Source organism: Sylvia atricapilla, chromosome 4, assembly GCF_009819655.1.
Source record: "Sylvia atricapilla isolate bSylAtr1 chromosome 4, bSylAtr1.pri, whole genome shotgun sequence".
NCBI classification, from domain to species: domain Eukaryota; kingdom Metazoa; phylum Chordata; class Aves; order Passeriformes; family Sylviidae; genus Sylvia; species Sylvia atricapilla.
In genome coordinates, this window is record NC_089143.1 from 58865428 (window position 1) to 58886106 (window position 20679).

The 20679-nt window shown below is 39.7% G+C and overlaps 1 protein-coding gene across 8 annotated transcripts in view; it reads left to right on the forward strand.

Annotated features, from left to right (window-relative positions):
- The window catches only part of WDFY3 (WD repeat and FYVE domain containing 3), a 153114-nt gene that overhangs the window by 50997 nt on the left and 81438 nt on the right, over window positions 1-20679 (forward strand). For all 8 annotated transcript variants that reach the window (XM_066318052.1, XM_066318045.1, XM_066318048.1 and 5 more), the window contains 5 exons: window positions 5822-5945; window positions 12963-13072; window positions 14098-14259; window positions 15322-15514; window positions 17944-18130. In XM_066318052.1, the coding sequence (XP_066174149.1) occupies window positions 5822-5945; window positions 12963-13072; window positions 14098-14259; window positions 15322-15514; window positions 17944-18130 (776 nt within the window). The remainder of the gene's footprint in view (window positions 1-5821; window positions 5946-12962; window positions 13073-14097; window positions 14260-15321; window positions 15515-17943; window positions 18131-20679) is intronic.

A 20679-nucleotide genomic window follows, 5' to 3' on the forward strand; every position in this document is an offset into this window, starting at 1 on the left:
CGATGGGGCCCTGCTCTCCTAGAGAAGGCTGGGCACCTGCTTGCCCATGGAAAGCAGTGAATGAATTCCTCGTTTTGCTTTGCTTGCATGGCTTTTGCTTTTCCTAATTAACTGTCTGTATCTCAACTCATGAGTTTTCTATATTTTACCCTGCTGTTTCTCTGCTCTGTTTCAGCTGAGAGCAATGAACTGGTGTGGTGCTTAGCTGCCAGTTGAGGCTAAACTACAACAGTGCTACGTAGAAAGATCAATCCTTGTCAAGAACAGTGTTTTTAGGATTTCCAGTCTACTAGGTAGTGTGCTTTAGTGGATGGATCACTTGAATGCCATTCTGTTGCCCTAGGTCTTACTTCTACTGGTAACCTGTTGTGTGAGTTTGGGAGAAGTAAGCTCAGTTCATATGCCTCCTCTTTGATTTGGCTTCTTAGATTATATGCCCTTTAGTTATGGACTTTCTTGATTTGTTTTTACAAATTAGCACAGTAGAATCATAATCTTGCCTTGAGCCCATGAAGGTTATTTTGATGCAGTAATGCTTAGAAATCTCCCTCTGGTGGTTACATGAGGCTGATGCTTCTGGAAAATAGAATGTCCCCACTTCAGCTTCTTCAGCACTTGACTCTGATCGCCAGGTGGAGAAGAATTTTTTCTTAGGCTTTTTGGTAACTGGCAGAAGCATTCTATCTATAGAAATTGCAGTTAGTGATACTACTGTGTTTAAGTAAAACTCGTGTAGCAATGCATGTACAGCTGTCTAAGGAGAGACTTTGATTAAACTTCTGAGATTAAAAAAAACAACAGTTAAATTTTAAATTCTCCATTGTTTCTGCCTTTTCTGTTCCCTGTTTTCTTTCTTAATTTACATCTTCACCACTTGCTGGCTTTGTCCTCATTCTCCGCTCTTCCTCTGGACTCTGCTGAAGCCTAGTTGAAGTTACTTCACGTCTTTGCACCAGTTGTTCTAACTGTCCTTCATTCAGCTCATGCTGAAGCATTCTGAAAACCAAATGAGTAGCTCCAAGTTTTCTTTTTACTTCATCAAAATCAGCTGTTATCTTAAGTAATCTCAGGTACCGTTTATATTCTTGAACAGATTGGTGGTTTCTGTGATTTCTATTTGTGTGAATGCATCTTGGCTACTCTTTTCCTCAGCTTTCCCCTTTTTTCTGGTAGCTTTTCCTTCCCCAAGTTCCCCATGTCTCTTTTCTATTCTTGGCAGAATCCATCTAGTTTTGTTTATGGGCTCTTTTCTCTGAGTCCTAAAGACTCTTTTGTACCCTTCTTTACTGAAGTAAACTTGGTGGTGAAGGCACATTCTTCCATGTTTACTAGATGTTCTGTTCCTCAGCCCTACTTCTGGTTGTTTTCTTCCTCTTTCCTCTTTTGCCCCCCCTCCTCAGTTTCCTTGTTTAGTTTTACCATTACTGTCCTCAGGCTCTACCTCCTCTGAGCTTGTGAGCTTCTTGGAGCTGTCCTTTGTGCCACAAATCCAGGCTATTGCCAGATGTTGTCACTTAAGTTTTCAGTCTCTAAAATCTGGATCACAGCTTGGCATATTGAGGAAAGCAGATGTTGTTTCCGCTCTTTCACTTGCTTTCTTGCAGACCTTGATAACTATTAGCAGTCATCGATGAACTGGGATAGTGTGATCCAAACAAAACTGGGTTTTCTTGATCAGTCAGGTCTCATCCTGTCGCTGTTACAGGGGGATTTTTTCCCCTGTATTTCATGTCAATACATGTTTTCATGTATTCAAGAGGCTGAGCAGTTGTGATGCCATCTATTTCTACTTTTGCAGTTTACCTCTTACCTCTAGATTCCTGGTTAATGCCACCTTCCTCTTTTGATGTTCATGTAGAGAGTCTGTTGTGGCTTCCTTAGCTTGTCTAGTTTTATGTCTTCTGGAGTGTCAACTCCTGATGGTACAGCTTGTTTTGGAACAATCCTGCTAACTTAGCAACTCTGCAGGTCACAGCAAGGCAAATTGTCTAGAATAAAAAATAGTACAGGAAAAAAAATCTCATTTTCTAAAGAGTCTTAGAAGAGCTTTCAATGGCAGATATGGTAAATCTTGGTTCACTAAAATTCTGACACAACTTCACTCTGAGAAGGTGACACAACTTCTGCTGTCAGGAATCACTAAAACATTATTAGAAGTTCCTTTCTTAAGTTTTTCTTGTTTCTCAAACATAATCCAAAGCTGCAGATGTTTTAAGTGATCAGTTAATAACTTCGGTGAAATTTAGACTGAATCCATCCATCAGATACTTTGCATGGTTGTCTTTATTCTGTTAAATAAAAAAAATAATATCTTATTTTTAGGTGTGATTGAGTACTTTTTCTGTTACTGCCTTAAGCAAAGATGATGAGAAGGGAATACAGATGACCTTGTCCCTGACAAGTGACAGCTGTGTTAATTACCCAAAACAGCCTCACCCCTGATGAGTAACAGCTATATCCCATAAAGATATGTGATAAAAGGGAGTGGGTGAGCTGGGGAGGGGAATGATGATGGAGGAGGAAAATCGTGAATGGGAGAGGGTGAAGAAGAAGGAGCCTGTGGACAGAGAATCCCTGCTGTGAGGTCAGTGTGGGTGTGCAGTCAGAGCCTGCAGTTGGAACCTGCAGTCACAGTCCAGCTGGGTAAAAGCTGCATTCAGAGCCTGCACACTGATCCCTGCAGTCAGAGTTCAGCAGGAAATAACCAGCAGTCAGAGGCTGCAAGGGAAACCTACAGCAGGAGCTTGCTGCAGCCAGAGCCAGTGAATGGTTGGAGTCAGGATGGCTGAGTTGCAAAGAGGAATAAACCAGGATCCTTTTTATGCTGTGTTTAACGTGAGGTCTGTGTCTGGGCTCATTTCTACCCTCTAATTGAGCTGCTGCAACAATTGTGTATCATAGAAGCATTTTCTGTTACAGGAATTGAGATGTCTATTTTAGGAGAAGAAACTCCAAAGAAATTGCAAAGCTCAGATCAAAACTTCTGTGCCATCCCTTAATGTGCAGTCCAGAATGTCTCCTATACCAGTGCGGTGAGCTGTTGGAAGTGGGAGCTGCATTTGTTTGGTTCGAATCAGTGTGTGTGCACAAAATGCAGTACGGAGTCCTGGGAGAAGCATTGCTTTTGCTGAGTGCAGAGATCTAGGGTGAAGAAGGTAACTCTGCTTCCCAGAGGTATCCAAGTGCCCAGTAGCAGGCAGCCAGATAAATAACCAGGATATCCAGGAGCTCTTTTGAGGCTTTCTTGCTTAGCCATGGGTTTGAGTTTTTTCCTTTCATCAGAGGTATCTCAAGTTTTGTGTGACATGTGGCTTCATTTCCTTTTTATTTTGAGGATTATTAATCAGTAAATTTAGCAGAACTAAAGCATCCTTAAGTTTGGTTTATAGATAGAGCATGTCTCAGACCTGCTGTGGATAAAACAATCTTGCTAGTTCTGGTAATGAGTGGGTTTACAGACCATTTCTTTTTCTTCATTGTTCAGGGAGGCTTATGAAATGATGAATCACATAGTAATGAAAAGCTAAATTGGTGCATAATTAACAAAAGATTGGCCCTGTGGAAGAGTACTCAAAAGGCTCCTTTCAGAGTTCAGTGAGTTTGTGGAAGCACTGCTCTACCAGCGTGCTTGTGCAGTATGTGAGAAAAGTGGATGGAGTGATGAAGAGGCTGGTTTTGAATAAGTGGTACATTGTTGCATTATCTTAAAAGAGCCTTGCTTTTCCTTATTGAAGAGATGATATACTGCTAAAATGTATAACATCCTGTTCCTGGTTTTTGGTATCACTTTTAGTCAAAGAGTATACAAATATCCAGTGGAGATGTTTATTCGACATAGTGCAAACTTGGTTATGGGGCAACTAATTAAAGTCTACTTGCCCTCAGTTAACCTTTTACTGTAACTCTGGGCTCTCTGCATTTCCTGGGAACTGCTGACAGATCTGAGCAAGCTCAGGACAGGTAACAGGGCCAATAGTTTTTCCTCTTGACTTGGTCTGGGTGAAAGAGCTTTAAACAATTAGTGGTGACAAGATGATAATGTGCACTCTTGTCTGGATAATCTTGCTTGTGTCATGAACATGCAAACCTCAAGGCCTTCTTTCCTTCTTACAGCCTTGTGGAAGTTAGGGATTCTTGGATGAATTGGGAGCTGATGCAGACAACTGCAAAAGGAGGCCTTGTGAAATATTTAGGGAAACATGGATTGTCTGTACTGGGCATGTTGTGTAGTCTGTAATTCAAATTAGGAGTGTTTTCCTTGGTCTGCAGAAAACAGTTGTCTGCCTGTATAATGTTTGGTCTCCCATTTGCTTGCTTTAATGATAATGGTAATTGAAATTTCCAGTGTGAGAAATACTTATGCCTTTGGTGAAAACTATTTTTATTTTAAGGAAACTGAGTGTTCCATTTCAATGTTGTATTTCTGGCTCCATTTCATCATGACTTTGCAATGCAAGTAGACAGGAAAAATATTTTTGGCTGTTTTGTGATGTGCCAGAGCAACTGATACTAAGGGAGGTAAGAAGTCAAACTTTTGCAAAGGTTATTCTTCCTTCTGCCTTTTAAGTCTTCTTCAGTGACTTAGGGGTTCCAAGGTTAGCTGGCACCACAACTGCCTTGCATCCCTGTTGGCTGCAATCATGGATTTCACTGGGTGTCCCTGGATTTGAGTGTGACCTCAGCCAAGTGTGTCAGCAGCTCAGCTGTAATAGGATAACTGGGTCACCCAGAGAAAGGAGACAGGGGTGAAGCAGCTGTTGAGTCCAAATCAACTGTACTGTTGTACAACACATTCTCCTTCTGGGAGGGCAGCATAACCTGTTGAACTTCAGTTTTGCTAGAAAAATACTGTTATCTTTTATGCTCATCAGGGACACTCCTGAAGGTTAAATAAATACCTGTAAGGGAGAAAAATTTAAATGAGCAGAGACTGTTCAGGTGTTGAGCAGGCTATTCTGTTTCTTCAGCACTAACACAAGTGATGTTAGCGTAATTTGGATTGCATGGTTTGGTAATGAATATTGTGGGTTTATTGTGACCATTTTGGTACAAGTTTTACATTGGAAATGTGGATAAAGACTCTTTTTTGTGCAGTCTTGAATAAAGAGTAAATTACTGCAGCAACTAGCTAATCCATTTTGAGATAATGTGTTCCACAGCTTAGTGCAATACCACAGAGTTAACACATCTCTCCCTGTTCTATGGGATCTAATACATTATTTAATAACAAAATCAATGCTTAATCGTGAAGAATAAGTTATTAGAATTAAGTGACAGTTTATTATAAAAAAGCCTGCTGTTGTGTTCAGGAGGATCTCAGAAGAGGAGAGTAAGTCCTTGGGTTATCAGCAACATGGGAGGCTTCCTGGTATTGTCAGTTTATTGAGGGAGGATGTAACAGGGCAATTCTGATTCTTAGTCCTTTTAAAAGACTTAAGACATGTCATTCTATTGAGGTCCAATAGGTAGTGAATGAGCTGATCTTAAAAGCAGGAGTTCTGTTGAAGAATTTGGTCTGGTACCTGTTCTTTACTCCATTAAGTGCAGTCTCCATCTTTTGGGGTTCTGCAGTGTTTTCATCTTTCAAGAAAATGTACAACTCTCTTTTCCCCTCCATTCATCACATTTTACCTCCCTGAATGAGGTTTGAATTCCAGCTCTAAACATATCTTAGAGCATGGACTGTGCAAACCAGTGCAGTGATGAATGCTGCAGCATGTAAAGAAAAACTTGTAATCTCCATAGGAATACCTCTTCACAGAGAAACATGGTAGTTTGTAAATTGAATGATTTTAATGCCTCCATTTTTCTCTTGGTTTAGGTGTTTGGAAATGCTCCTCCAAGTACTATGACAGAGAAATTTTCTGACCTCCTGCAGTTTACTACTCAAGTGTCACGACTGATGGTGACTGAAATCCGACGGAGAGCATCAAATAAGTCCACAGGTATTGCATGGGGCAGGAGGGTGGCCTTCCCCACATCTGTGCATTGTGATTTTCAGATCAGTCAGAATATTGCCATTCACAGCAACTGTGCAGGCTCAGAAACAGAATTTTTAGCAAGGAAGATGTGTACTCTTTTGTTCCTTTGGACTGAGAGAAAGAGGAAGAGGTTAAGTGTTTCCTCCCTGGGTTATGGAGAAAGCAGAGTTCCACAAAATTCCAAGAGATGACAGACAGAGGCGTGAACTGAGTTGCATGACCTACTAGGAGAAGGAGGCCAAGAACATGCATGTGAACAGCTGCTGTATCTTGCCTGAGGTGCCCGTTGGTGGTGTGTTGTGTCACTTGGATATGTTAACATTCCAAAACTCTGCATTTTAAATTAGCTACTGGCCAGGAAGCTAATAAGATGTGAAAGTACAGCAATTCCCACATTAGAGCCAACACTACCAGCCCTAGAAAAATGTCAGTGGACTCCTCTTCTTGTCTGGTTATTAAATGTCAGGGTGAGATTTGATTCTGTTGACCCCTGAATGTATCAGAAACTGATCTTGTATTGGCAGTTGCATAACTGACGACAATGCACCAAGAGGACTGTTCGATTAGCTTTCCTCTTAGACTTCCTTTTCTGAAGAGGAATGCTTCCAAGAAGTATCAAGTCTTTCCCGACTAGATAATTTTAAGATCTGTGCTGTGTTCTCAGTTTGAATTTGGTGGTAAATGAGGACTGGAAAAGACTGTGAAAATTATTGTGCAGGAAGTCAGGAGTCACAAACTGTGCCAATTACAATATATTTCCATTTTAAGTAGAGTGACTAACAGTGAAACATTCCAGATGGCTAAACAGATATCATAGACAAAACCTGTTCTCTATGGGTAAACAGGCGCAAAATGTCTTTTCTTTGAGTATTGGGGGAAGTAAATGTCCAACAGCCGTGCTGGCAGAATGGAGGTGTTCACTTGACCTTTTTTCCCAGGGAACATCTGTTATGCCTGCTAGTCAGTTGGATTCTGCTGGGAATAACCATTTTTGTGTGTTTATTACTTCAGCCATAGCTTTACTTGTTCTCTAAGATAATCCAGTTCTTTAAACCTCACAAGTCAGAGGTAGATTTTTGTTGATGGTAGTGGTTTGGATGTGTTATTATCTATCTCCTATCACACTGTCTCCTAGTGAGTTTTTAGAAATAAAAAATTCAGTAACAACAGCATGCAGGAAATGTGTCTGCTAATATACAAGTGCAACTTCCTGATGATGTGAAGTGCCCCATGTAAGTCAACAAAATAGCTGTGTTAGAGACAAGCTTTCCATACAGTCAGAAGTCAACTTTGGATAGTTAATGACAGGGAAAAAATTTTGCAAGAACTTGATTTCTTTAAATGTGTTGGCAGTATTTTACAGCGGGGAACGTGATATGGTTAAATCTTGCCTGTCAGTATGTTGTGGTTGTTCAGGTTTTTTCCCTTTTTCTTTTTTTCTTTTTTTTTTTTTTTTCCTTTTTTTTTTTTTTTCCCTACTCCATCTGATAATGGAACACAGGGCAATTATTTTCATCAGCCCTTTGAATATTTATGCTAATAGCTGTGTAAGTAATGCCTGCCATGGTGCAGGCATATCTCAGTTATTCTTGGCAGACTGTAGTAGTTTTCTCAGAACAGTGTTTTGTGATTCAGTAGTAACTGTGCCAGCACCCTGTCTTAAGTGGTCTCTGAACATTGCTATTGTAGTTTTGTGTTCAGCTACAGTTTCAACTGCCTTATTTCTCTGGTAGGGATAGTAAGAAAAATCTGAAAAAGCAGTTGAAATATCTTGCAGGTTTCAGTCTTTGCTGTACAAAAGTGATGATTTTCAGGTGACAGCAGTGAGGATTAGTGAATAGTCTCCCTTGCCATGGAGTATCTAATCCGTTTAGATGATGGTGGGGTCGTGGGTGAGATAGCTCTATATACCTGAGATTTTTAGCTTCCACATTTGCCACAAAGAAGTCCAATTTTGTGTCTGAATTGATCAAAAAGTTGTGGTAGTACTATATAAAATCTATGTTCAAACATCTCTTTGGTAGTGTAGTCTCAGTTCTGAAATGAACCTTTCTTTTGGGAGCAAGTGCATCTGGCTCAGAGCTGAAAAAGACTTCTGAGAAAATGAACAGGGATGGCTGAAACTTGGTAGAATCAATATGGTTACTTTGGCTGGAGAGGAAGTAACACTTTTGTTTAATGTATTTTTCCAAAGACATGGATGCAGTTGGTGATTCTGTGATTTTGCAGATATTCCAAGACCATATCTTTTAACTAAAGCTCCTGAGGAAGGAATTGAAGAATATTCTGAGTTGGAAGGGAGCACAAGGATCATCGAGTCCAACTCTTAAGTCGGTGGCCCCTATGTGAACTGAACCCACAACCTCGGTGTTCAGCTTCTCATATTTCATCAGTTGAGCATTTGCAAACCTGTGATTTGGTACCTGGTAGTGGTTATTCCGTTTTCACTAAAATGGATTTCTAGCTCTGCATCTTGAATGCACCAAATGACATCCAGTCAGGGCCCATTATTTAATGTAGTAACATTTATCCCGGGGAGATTGTGAATGATTCCCCAAGCGATGGGCAGTCCTGCTACCCGCAGAGTCATACTGCAGGCAGAATATGAGTAAGTGGTTGTAAAGACAGGTGAAACTGAGGAGGGGTAGAAAACTGAACAATGAGAAAGCAGAGTGGTACATCCCAGGTCTGGAACTTTTTAGCCTCTTTACAAAGACAGTTTCAAAAGTTTATTTGGTTTTTTTAATGATTTTATTTGGCTAGTTAGTGTACGCCACTATTTTGTGTACCTTTTAAGTTCAGTTAAGTTATGTGTCTATTAATTTCAGTCAGTTTTTATTTTCATATTTACAGCATTTTCTCTTTGTATTTGTTTCAGTACTTACTATTGAATGCTTGATTTATTTTTGCTGTACTACTAGGCTGTTCAGCTAATCCTTCCCACCTCCAGCACTTTCAGTTGTTTTATCCTCTGAATGTTGTAGTGATTTTGGGGGGAAGGAAGGAGGAATGGGTTGATTTGGTTTCAAATGGATTTTTTCCCCCCTCTTTTGGGTTTTTTTGGTGTTTTTTTCTTTGTTTTTTTAAAAGTTTTTTTTACTTTGTGGTTTTTTGTGGGGGAAGGGGTTCTATCCCGAGTTTCTTTCTTTTCCTCTCAATTTCACGGATCTACTCAAACTGTTTCACTACTGAGAATGCTTTTAACCTCTTTGGGCATTTTTCTAGCAGATCTGCTGAAAGGCTATCATTATCTCATCTTCAAACCATTTTGGGAGATGAAGCTGATAAACATTCATCATCATTGCAGAAAACCACATCAGTGGTTTGTATTTAGCCTCTGACAATGCCTACCTTTATTCTTCTTAAAGTTCCATCGATCTGCAAACTCTGTTTTTGTTGAATTGTTCTTTTTGGTATGTTGGGGTTTTTTTGTTGTTAGTTTGTTGGGGTTTTTTTCCCCTAGTTTATCTCTGTCACATCAGCAAAACTAATTTTATGTTTATCCTCAATCCACAGAAGTTAGTGTAATTTGTTAAATGTGTTTGAGTGAATTATAGATCATAGTTGGAGGAATCATCTTCTGCTGCTAAGGTCCTTTCAGGCTGCTCCCCTGAAAAGTCTGAAGTTTTCCTGATAGGGGAGGATCTTTGTCATTAAAATAAGTGCACTTAGGAGCTGCTTTCAGACTTTTTAGTATGTTAACTTTTCTTCTGCTGAGAGGAGACTGTTGGAAATTATTTCACATGCTGGCATTGCACATCTTGGTTTTTTCATTACATTTATATGTTTTTCCTATTCTGTGGGGAACTTGGCTTCACAAGGTGATTCTGGTTTATGTTTATTGAAATTACTCTGAAAAGGAAAAAGAGTCTTGTCAGCTACTATTTATCAGGAGCCAGTTCCGATCAACAGCTCCTATGTCTTAGTATTTTTGTTCAATTTTCTGTTTACTTTTGATGTTTTCTACCAGATCTTATGCAAGGCAAGTGCAGTGCAACATAGAGGCTTTGTAAGAGATCCTAGAAAGCCTATTTTTTTATCATCTGCATTAGTGAGGCTAGAAGCTGGCACAGTTGATTTGTTTTATCTTTGCAGTGTGCAGAAATGGAAGGCTGCTCATCCAAAGGCATCAGCCACTTCATATCCACCATGTGTGGTGACAGCCCAACTGCTCCTGCTGATGGAAGGCAGACTTTGTGCCATCACGTTTTTATTTGGGCTGATACTTCTCTCTTACTATCTAGGTAGTTGGAATTATTTGTACTCTGTAACTTTAGGTACCTGGCTGTGTCATCAGATACTTCTCAAAAGTAGCAGAGATTTCTGGAAGGCTCCATTAGAGGGATCCCTGACTTCAGCCTAACCTTCATCACCTCCTGACACACCCATCCATACCTTTTACTGCACCTCCCCTCCCACCCTTGGCAAGTGCACAGATTCTTTTTTCACTAATATTCCCCTCCAGAATAAGCTGTACAGGAGTCTGATGATGCTATTATATGCTGTTTATCGTTCTAGACCATTTAACTAAAAGCTTGTACTGAATTTGCCCTTAGTGCTATTGCTATAGACAAGAACATTGCTTGCAGTGCTTGTAGCACTGATTTTTTTTCTATCCATCTGAATGAGGCTAATTCCCTTGCTTGCTACCTGTTGATTTTCTGAAGTCCAGGACGCAATGCACCTCTTGCATGTGAAACAAATTTTGTTCTTTGATTCTACCAAGCCTCTATCTCATATATACTGATTCCATGCTGGAAAATCTGACTCCCGTGTTATTAACCATGTAACCACATAATCATGGTGACTCATGTGTACATTCTTGCACAGTTGTCACAATAGGTTTATTTACATATTATTTTATGGGTTTTTCTCTTTGCCTTTTTGCTGTTTTTACTGGTTAGCATATCCTGCTCTTGAATTGGCTTTCTTCTGCAGCAGAAGTTGAAGGGCTAAGGACATCTGAGTGAGGCACATAGAGCATGTTATATTAAATGATACCTTGGGCACTTGAAAAACAGGGGAAAGGTATAAGGAATAAATTAAGACTAATGCTGATGATAGAAGTTAATCCTAAATGATAGCGCTATCAAATTTGCTCAGAGCAGATGACAAGAGAATGTCTTCCAGCACTTAAAATGCTGTCTGTGTTTTAGGTAGTGCTTAATTAAGAGTGACAGTTTTGAAACTGCTATTTATAGTGTTCCATTGCTATGCCAGGATGCCAGCAGCATGACAACTTTTTCAGAAGCATGGGCTTAACCCCTGAGTTAACTTTCAAAGATGACTGGATGAGCCCTCGTTCCACAAGTGACTTTGGAAACTGTGCCCAAAGGAGGCTGTGCACACCCAGTGTGGTACCAGTCTTGGAAGGCAGAGGCTGATTGCCCAGCTCTGTCTGTGGTGGGATAGAAGGAGAACAGGCCTACAAAATCACACCTCATGCTGGGCTGGTGGGGCACTGTCCTTGTAGCAGCAGTGTATGTTTAGACGTGCTTAGCTCTCAGAACTGAGGAAAAATGGCTTTTGTCAGGAATTCTGGCACTTTGCCTATGCCTTTAGTGTAGGAAATGCAACTGTGTCATGGCTGTGGTGCTTTCTAAGTTGACCTGTTCATGTTCCCAACCACCTGGGCCAGTGCTTTGCACTGATAGTTTCAGGTCAGCATGCTGGGAAATTCCTACCTGTCCTTGTTTGTGTGAGTTTTATAAATTGCCTAACCTTTCACCTTGGTATCTCAAGCTTTATCTCAGTATCATGGAGGGAAGTGGTAGGGGACTCTCCTTACTTTAGCACCAGAATTGGAAAAGCCAATGTTTTGTACAAAAGTCTGTTATGGGAAGAAGTCTGCCAGGCAAAAACATGAGAGAGGAGCCATTGCACAAATAACCAAATCTGCAGAGCTTACAATATGATGCTTCAGAAAGTGATCTTCTCAATGTAGTTGATACTACAAGTTTGATAAGTACTTTGCCGTATGAAATGTGCTGCCTTTCAAATGAACTCCTTCCCAGGTGTGTGCTGGGGAATCTTAGCAGCAGATGAACCAAACAAGGCAATATTAAAATTGGATTTTTCTTCAGTTGCAGATTTATTCCTCCATTAGTAATTCCTTTGTAATTTCTTTTTTATGTGATATTACTCACCTTCCTGTTCTGTCCCAGTTGACACTAAAAGCAGAGGAGATGATTGATACACAGTTATTAATGAAAAATGTTTTCAGATGTCTCTTAAAGGTAATGGACAGACATCACAACTGGCATTATAGACTTCTTACATAAGTATGCATTCAGGCAGCAGTGAAATAGAGTTGCATTTTCTCTTGATTTATTTATTGAAGCTGATAACTTGTTTACTAGGCTGAGTATTTGTCTTTGGCTCTGACTGATATGAAATAGCATCCAGAAGTGGTCCTCAATCATAAGAATTATCCATAAGCTGTTACTATTTTCATTCTCAAAAAATGTAGGATGGGGATGTGGTAATTGCTGATTATAGTCTTAATGTTACTTTTCCCCCTGTTTTTTTTTATTCCTTTTGTCTTTCAGCACCTCTCCTTCCCTACAATCCCCATTGTCCTTCATACTGTTGTTTCAGTGCAGTGCTTTTTTTCAGAAATTTCAGCTATTTCCGTGGAGGCCACTAACTGATGGTGACTTCGTGTCTTTGGGAAAAGTATATTGTATTTGATAAAGCAAAACTAGTCAAACAGAAGTTGCTGTAGGTTACTGAAATCTGTCTGCTGGTCAAAGGATGATGCCTGACCAAAGAATGTACTTTTTACAGCCTTGCCAGTGTCAAAGCCAAGTGTGTGTGTAAGACTGGAGTGTGTGTCTGGAAAGCATAGGCCCAAGCCTAGGCCTTTTTTCAAGTAGTGCTGTAAAGGTGGATTTATGCTCAGTGCTTGGGGCTGCTGGGAGGATGTGTTCTCTTCTGCATTGAATTCTTACTGCTTTTACTTCTTTTTACTGCCTCCCACAGAGGCTGCAAGTCGTGCCATAGTCCAGTTTCTGGAGGTCAATCAAAGTGAAGAAGCAAGTAGAGGTTGGATGCTGCTCACCACAATCAATTTACTAGCTTCATCAGGACAGGTTAGTCTGAAACAGCAAAGCTAAAAGTAAATTATGGGGTGGAAGAGACCGAAGCAATAATAAAATGAACTGCATGAACTCTCACTAGAAATGTAACTATATTCTGGTTTTCTGTTTTAAGATCCTCTTTCTCTTATACTGCCACAGGACTTCTTTAGCTCCTTGTGGTTTCAGTTGCCTGAAAAAAAAAGTATTTTTGAGACTTTAATTTATCATGTTCTTTTGAATAATGCATGCAACTTGTATTGCTGCCCAAAGGCTTCTCTTGCGTACTGCTGCTTAGTGCCCCATGAGATTCATGGCACATACAGTACCTAAATAGTTCAGTCCTTGAACTTTGCACACCTCACTGGAGGAGGGCCACAGGAGTTGTAAAAAGCAAGGCCAGCAGCAGTGATGAGTGGGTGGTAGTGAATCATTCCTGCCTCTGCTTCTGGTGCTGCCCTCCATCAGGGAGCTGTCTCTGGCAGTACACTGGGCAGCTGTGTGGTTTGTTATTTCTGCTCTAATCTGCCTTTGTAATTCAGCACATCATCTTCTCTCTGTTTTAGTATGTCACCAGCTTTCAATTTGCCTTTTCTTCCCACTGATGCTTTCATGTTTTCTAGTGCCTGCTTCTTATAGCTCCTTACACCTTCTTGCCAAGTGAGAGCATAAATTGAATAGTCCTCCTCCCACTCCCATTTCTCCTGTTACAAAGAATTGGTAGCTAATGAGGGCTTGGCTGAAGGTCTTGTAATTAACTTGTTAACTTCTGTTGGCAGAGACTGACAGGTTTTGTTTCTGTCCTGTGCAATGACTGCTCTGAACTGTGGCTATGCAGTACTGTTGTCACCTAAATAAATCATCTTATTTTTAAGATTACTGTTTGGATAGGCTCTCAAGAATAGATGGTGGCTGTGTCAACACCTCACCAAAGGTGTGAGAAAGAAACACCAGCATTTCAATCAACTGCGTTATTATTGATGTTTTGAATATATAATATGCTGAACTGGTATTTTTTGCTGTGTTTTCTTCTTCCTCAGAAAACCGTGGACTGCATGACTACAATGTCAGTGCCTTCCACACTTGTTAAATGTCTATATCTGTTTTTTGACCTTCCACACGTGCCTGAGGTAGTTGGGGGAGCACAGAATGAACTACCTCTCGCAGAGCGCCGAGCGCTGCTACAGAAAGTCTTTGTACAGGTAAGAAAGGTAAAATAGGTCAGGGAATTTGCCAGAGGAAAGTAAGTACTTTGTGTGAGCAAAGTCTAGAAACTTTTCACTTGGTCCAGTTTTACTCTTCCTTGATTATTAAAAAACTCATGGCTAAGAGAGAGGTGGATTTTCCTGCAAGCACAGCTGAGGTTAAATTTCCACTCCTCTAGTTTTTGTCTTTGGGAAATACCTCCTGCACAGAAATGCATGCAGCTCTTCTGCACAGATACTTCAAAGGAGCAACATGTGGACTACTATTCTGTTTTCATCTAGCTGGTCTTAGTTCTCGTTATCTTTGGCTGTTACTGATTGAAATAGATGTAGTAAAAACCACTAGTACTGATAATAAAGTGGTGCTCTCAAAGGAGCTGACTGGAATGGGTGAGGTTTCTGACATCCCCCTCCAGTTGCAGACAGCCTCCCTCTAGTTTTCTGAGAAGGAGCCTGAGTTTTTCCTGCATAAGATGCAAAAGATCAGACATCCTCAAAACATGCAGAAAAGGGAGTGCGACGCAGTAGCTTCACTTGTATGGCTGCATTTTGTTTTGGTAATTAGGAAATTCAGGTTCAGATGCAAATTATTCAGGTGGGTCTGCAGTTTTGCTGTAGCCTTTCCTGACAAACTTAATTTGACCAAGATGTTATGGTCGCTGCTCTGCCAACAACCCATCAATAGCCTTCTTCCTCCATTAGGAAGGGTTACAGCAGTTTGCCTCACAGAGCTGCTCCCTGTGTGCACAATTTGGACCTGCAAATTAGGCAGATTGTCCAAGAATGGAATATCCTGGTATCCATGCAAATATGCTGTGTCAGTCTAAGAGATTTAAACTCTGCTTCCAGTCTTCTGGTAAGCATTTTAAACTGAACTGGGACTTGTGTCAAATAACCTTGTCTTGTGTTCAAAGTACAGAAGCACACCAAGGAAGACAGCACATTACCTTTTTTAATGTGTTCCATTAGTGGAAGGGTGTTTCACCTTTTACTAAGTCCAGGCAAAATTAGCAATGATAAAGGTATTAATGCTAGTTGTTGAATGACTTCCTGTTTCAGATCCTAGTAAAATTGTGCAGTTTCGTGTCCCCGGCGGAAGAACTGGCTCAGAAGGATGATCTCCAGCTTCTGTTCAGTGCAATAACCTCATGGTGCCCTCCCTATAACCTGCCTTGGAGGAAGAGTGCAGGAGAAGTACTAATGACCATATCTCGTCACGGCCTTAGTGTCAATGTAGTGAAATACATCCATGGTATGTGTCTTTCCTCAGTAGTATTCATTGGGATTTTCTACTGATTTTTTTTTTCATGGTTTTATTTGGGAAGTAGGCATGAAAATAATAGGGAGGCTTCCAGGCTTTTAGTTTAGACATGTGCTTATTTATGTACAGGTAACATTTCTAAGCCCTTGTGTATTGAGAGAGGTGATTATAGCCGAGTTTGTCTCATTCACGTTTCCATTTAACCTGCAAGGGTAGTTTCCTCTCATGTTTTACTGTAGAGTTCATGATAAGCAAAAGCAAAGCCTTTCAGTAACTGCCTGTATTGAAAAATATTTGCTGTGAAGATGCATTAACCTTAACAGGCAGCTGTCTTCCTCCCCTGTGGTCCAGCCCAGCTTTCCCAACCCAGTGATGTTGTTCCATGGCCTGGCCCATGGAGGCTCTTTGCTTGGCTGAGAACCACACCTGTGCTGGATGGGTTTGGAGCCCCCTGTGTTCTTTCTCTGACTGGATTGCTGACACTTCAGTCAGCCTGCATTTCTTCTGCTGGGCCCTTGTGTTCCCCAGCTTGCCTCAGAGATTACAGATTAAAGATTTTGTGCATCCTGAAGGCCTAGTTAAAGTGGCTTAATTTGGTTCATTTGGCTTAATCCAACCTTTAAGTCACCAAATGAATGAAGCATGCAGACTCATTCCAGTTTGTCTCCTGTCCATTTTTTTAAGACAAGTAGATCCTGGTTGTTGCTGGCATGGAAACTGTAGTGTACAGGGACAATTTTGTAGCTGGTTACAGATTTTGGTAGCTAATAAAACTAGTACTTTACTCATCATCCATCTTTGCAAGGAGCTGATAAAGAGGCAGGCTAATCTGGTTCACAACAACTTGCAGATGAAAACCTGTGTTGGAGAGAATATTAGCTGCCTGGAAGTAGCTTTGCATACCAATTATTCTTTTTTTGCGTTAGTTGAAAACTGTATGGGTGTTTGGTTGTGTAGGACTTGAGGTAAGAAATACGATAAAATATGTTTCTAGTATTAAATTTAAGGCTTTTAGACTGTAGGGATACATTGGAAACATTTATAATTTTTCAATTGGACTGACTGTTGAAGTGAACTAACATCCTTATATATTTTAGCAGTGTACACCTACTGGAAAAAAAAGAAACCCACAATTTTGGGTAGCTCACACCCTGAGAAGCAAGTAGTTACAAGGCTCTGCAGAACCACTTTAATGGTTTATTAAATACATCACTCTGCACCCATGTACTTCACAGAAAATTTCAGTCTGTGGTTTTTCTTGTGCTAGCACTGTGTTTCTAATTCCAGTCAGGAAGATGTGAATGTACAGTATCACTCAAAGGCACAGCGTTGCCACCAGTTGAGTATTTTTAGATAGGACTTACAAGGTGATAGGCTTCTAGTGGGCTTTTGATGAGTGTAGAAGGTGTATGTATATGTGTGAAGAGGTTATTAATTGCAACAAAGAAAATAACTGGAGTTTTGCTGTCATTTGGCATATTATATCTGTTACCCTTATTGCTTTTCTTTATGGGCTTGATCCATAGAGGAGTGAAACTGGCACGTGAAAAGATACTCGAGGTTCTTTAAAATGTGAAATGGAATCTTAAAAAGAAAACCAGTCAGCATTGCCTCTTGCTTTTTGATTAAAAAAGTGAACCTGACTTAAGCGATAACGTCTGTCACAAGGCTCATCTTATATTCAGGAAAATTTTAAGATATTTCATCATATGCAGAGGAGCATCCTTTCAGCCTCTCATGCTTTGATTTAATCTCTGTGAAATTTTGTTATCAGTATAGCTGGAAAGATTTGTGCTTGTGTTGTGCATGCTGCAAAGTAAAAATAGCAAATAATTAAAGGGAGCATCTTTAATACAGAGTGAAACTTAAAATCTCACCATAGATTTGTGAAAACTTTGTTACTGACCTAATGAACTTGATGGAATGTGAGAATTATGCAGGGCAAGGCAAGTTATCTCTCTTTGATGCCAACTAATGAAATGTTAACCCCAGAGCAGGAATAAAATGATATAGTATAAAGGTTTATATGTAGAGTTTTAATAACACTCCAGTGCTGTGCATTGTATAACATTGTGTTTTAAAAGAAAAACATATGGTTTAGAATTACTTACAGTTGCCATATTTGTCTTTTTATTCTGTTATCTGGTTGGACTTTTTAGGTAAAAATTAGTATTTATCTACACTGTTTCCTCCTTAGAAGAGTAAAGGTGGTAAAAGGGAGGAAGAGATTGGCAAAGAGGTTAGGGTTCTGATCCAAAGCCACTTGAGAATCCTTCTCATCCTCCAGTAGTATTAAGTGTTCTGTGCCAAGAGATGTTTGAATAAGTTACCTTATTGCTGTGTTTTCTGTGTTAGTTATGCTTCTTGCTGTCATTAATGTCAGTAAAATCCTAAATTTCTCCACTGCATTTTCTTTTCAGAAAAGGAATGTTTGTCCACGTGTGTCCAGAACATGCAGCAGTCTGATGACCTTTCTCCCCTAGAAATAGTTGAGATGTTTGCTGGACTTTCTTGTTTTCTCAAGGACTCCAGTGATGTATCCCAAACATTGTTGGATGATTTTAGGATATGGCAAGGATACAACTTCCTCTGTGACCTCCTCCTCAGGTAGGCAAAAGTGCTTGAAGAAATGCAGACTGATCACTGAGCTTTTTCAAAGAGGTTTTCTTAATAAAGAGTACATGAGTAGGTGTAAACAAATAAGTGATTATAGCTCATTGTAGAATGAAGATGTTAGGACCAAAGTAATGAATTCTGTGCTTCTCTCCATCTATGAAACTACATTCTTTAACTTGTTTGTTCTTTAGTACTGCCTTATTACTCAATCCTTCTTGCTTTGTAAAGAAAGCAATTGCTTAAAAACAACTGGACCTAAATATTTAGAGAGAATCCAGAACATAAAATTTTGGCTGCAACTAGTGATTTTCGAGTTTGATTGGAGTTTTTGTTTTGTCTAAGGAGATGATTTAGTGATGGGCTTGGCTGTGTTGGGTTAACAGCTGGAGTTAATGATCTTGAAGGTCTTTTCCAACCAAAATAATTCTATAATTGTATTATTGTCTTATCATGCTTTCATAATGAAAAATTATATATGTAAATGTGGTGCATGCTATGAGGGAATAATTTTATTTTTTTAATTAAAAGTACTTCTAAGCTGCTAATGGATTAAAAAATATGGTAATGAAAATGCCTGCCCAAAAAAAACCTTGGGTGTATGATCTATCCATGATCTCTTTTTTTCTTTCCATGAAAGAAACTTCTTTAATTTTCTGACTGAGAAAAGAAAGTGTCTGTTGCTTTATTTGTGTAAAATCTATGGGCAATCTGTGTTGCTTTGTTTGGATATGAAGTTCTGAGGAAGAACATTTAGCTGTTGCTATTGTAAAATACATATATTTTACAAATCCAAGGTATATACTGGGTAACTATGTGTCCACCCAGCGAAGTATATTTGGGTCAAAGATGCTTAAGACATTATTACTGAGGAATGTTAATATTGTTACCTTCCTATTTTTGGTGTTAGTATGCTGAGTTTTGGCATCCAAATATTTTACTTAAATTTTCCACTACTTTGTATACTTCTGAGGGGCATTTTTTTTTTCTAGATGGGTACCAGACACAGACATGGCATTTGAAATTTTTCATCACACTTAAAGTTACTTATGTAACTTAAAAGTTACCTTTGGTGCCACAAAAGCTAAAGCTTAATTCCTGTTAAGGAATTGTTATTTTTCTTGTTCTCTAAGAGGAGTTTTGGAGTACGTTTTATTCACTAATGCATTGATTCAAAACAGTGTAATTCAAATTGTTTTCCAGAAACTTTGAGCCACAGTTTAAGGGAAATGGGAGGTGAACATGCTGTCATGTTGCATGTTGAGGTACAAAAGTGATTCTCTGTAGATCGAGTGTTTTAAACAAGTTCTCTCCTGAGCTTGCTCATCCTTAAATCAAAGAATGGGAGATTCCTGCCAAATGCATAGGTAGCCTGGAGATTTGCATGTCTCATTGAAAAGGGGGGATGCCTGGGATCGTCAGGTGACATCAGTGAAGCTTAATAGCATAGGAATGTGTTAGCCTCATCTCTTCCTGAGGTGGTTTTCTGGAAGAAAATAGTTCCTTTCAAAAAACAGTGATCTTGAGTAAGCCCATGTATTGGTCAGTGATGGACCACAGTAATGCGTTCTCCCTGTTTTGGCTCAAACTTACCCACAAAGACTTGGTCAGCTCTGGGGCACTTTTTTGAAGATAACTGTCAAGTAAGGGTATGAAATCTGGACATTGGGTCTCAAACTGCAAAGAGGAAAGGCTTTGGAACTGGAAAACCAGAAGCGCTTGTGAAGGAGGTAGCTCAGTAAGAAATTGCAGAAGATATGTGAGGACAAGAGGAGCACTTGGGTAATTTCACCTGGATGATGTGACAGGGCAGGGTATGTGGAAGATGAGTGGAATGATCATAGGTGAACTCAGGGCTTCTGAAGTGACTGTTTGGAGGAGGTTCTTTTCTCAGTCACGTGTGACTGAGAAGAAGATGGAGGATGCAGAATGAGCTGCTTGTAAAGGGCTCCCACAATCACTTGTCAACAAGAAGCAAACACAGGGCTTTGCACTGCCTGAGTGAATAGACAAATGTGATCCCCAGTTTATTCTGAGCTATACAGTTAGTACATAATTAAACATGGTTTTATTTGTGGTGAGGGAGCAGGAAAATGAGAATGGTTTTATGATTCAGAGTTGGTTTTTAGCGTTTGGTCTGATGGTGCGTCCTGTCAGTAAAGAGTGGCTAGAATGGGCTGTTAACATTTCCATTCTTTTGTGTTCAAAGGTGATAAGAGTTTTGTAGTTCTAGTGAGGGTGCTTCATCCCATGCTTTTAAGTGTTAGCCCTTTACCAAGATCCTATTTCACTAGCACAAAATATTCAGTCTCAAAGTGGCAGATGTAATCTAGCAAGTTAATTACAGATCTGTTTAATTACAGACTATCCATGTACTTTCCTATACAGTTATCTTCATGTCTGTGAGAGGATTTTTAATGTAATTTATATGTGTCTTGGTTTTTAACAGCATTTGTTGAGTTCAAGGAGAGATTTATGAGGTAAATTCCTATGGCAAATAACTGTTTGCTTTTATAAGTCCAGTGTTTGTCCAAATGGTGTGA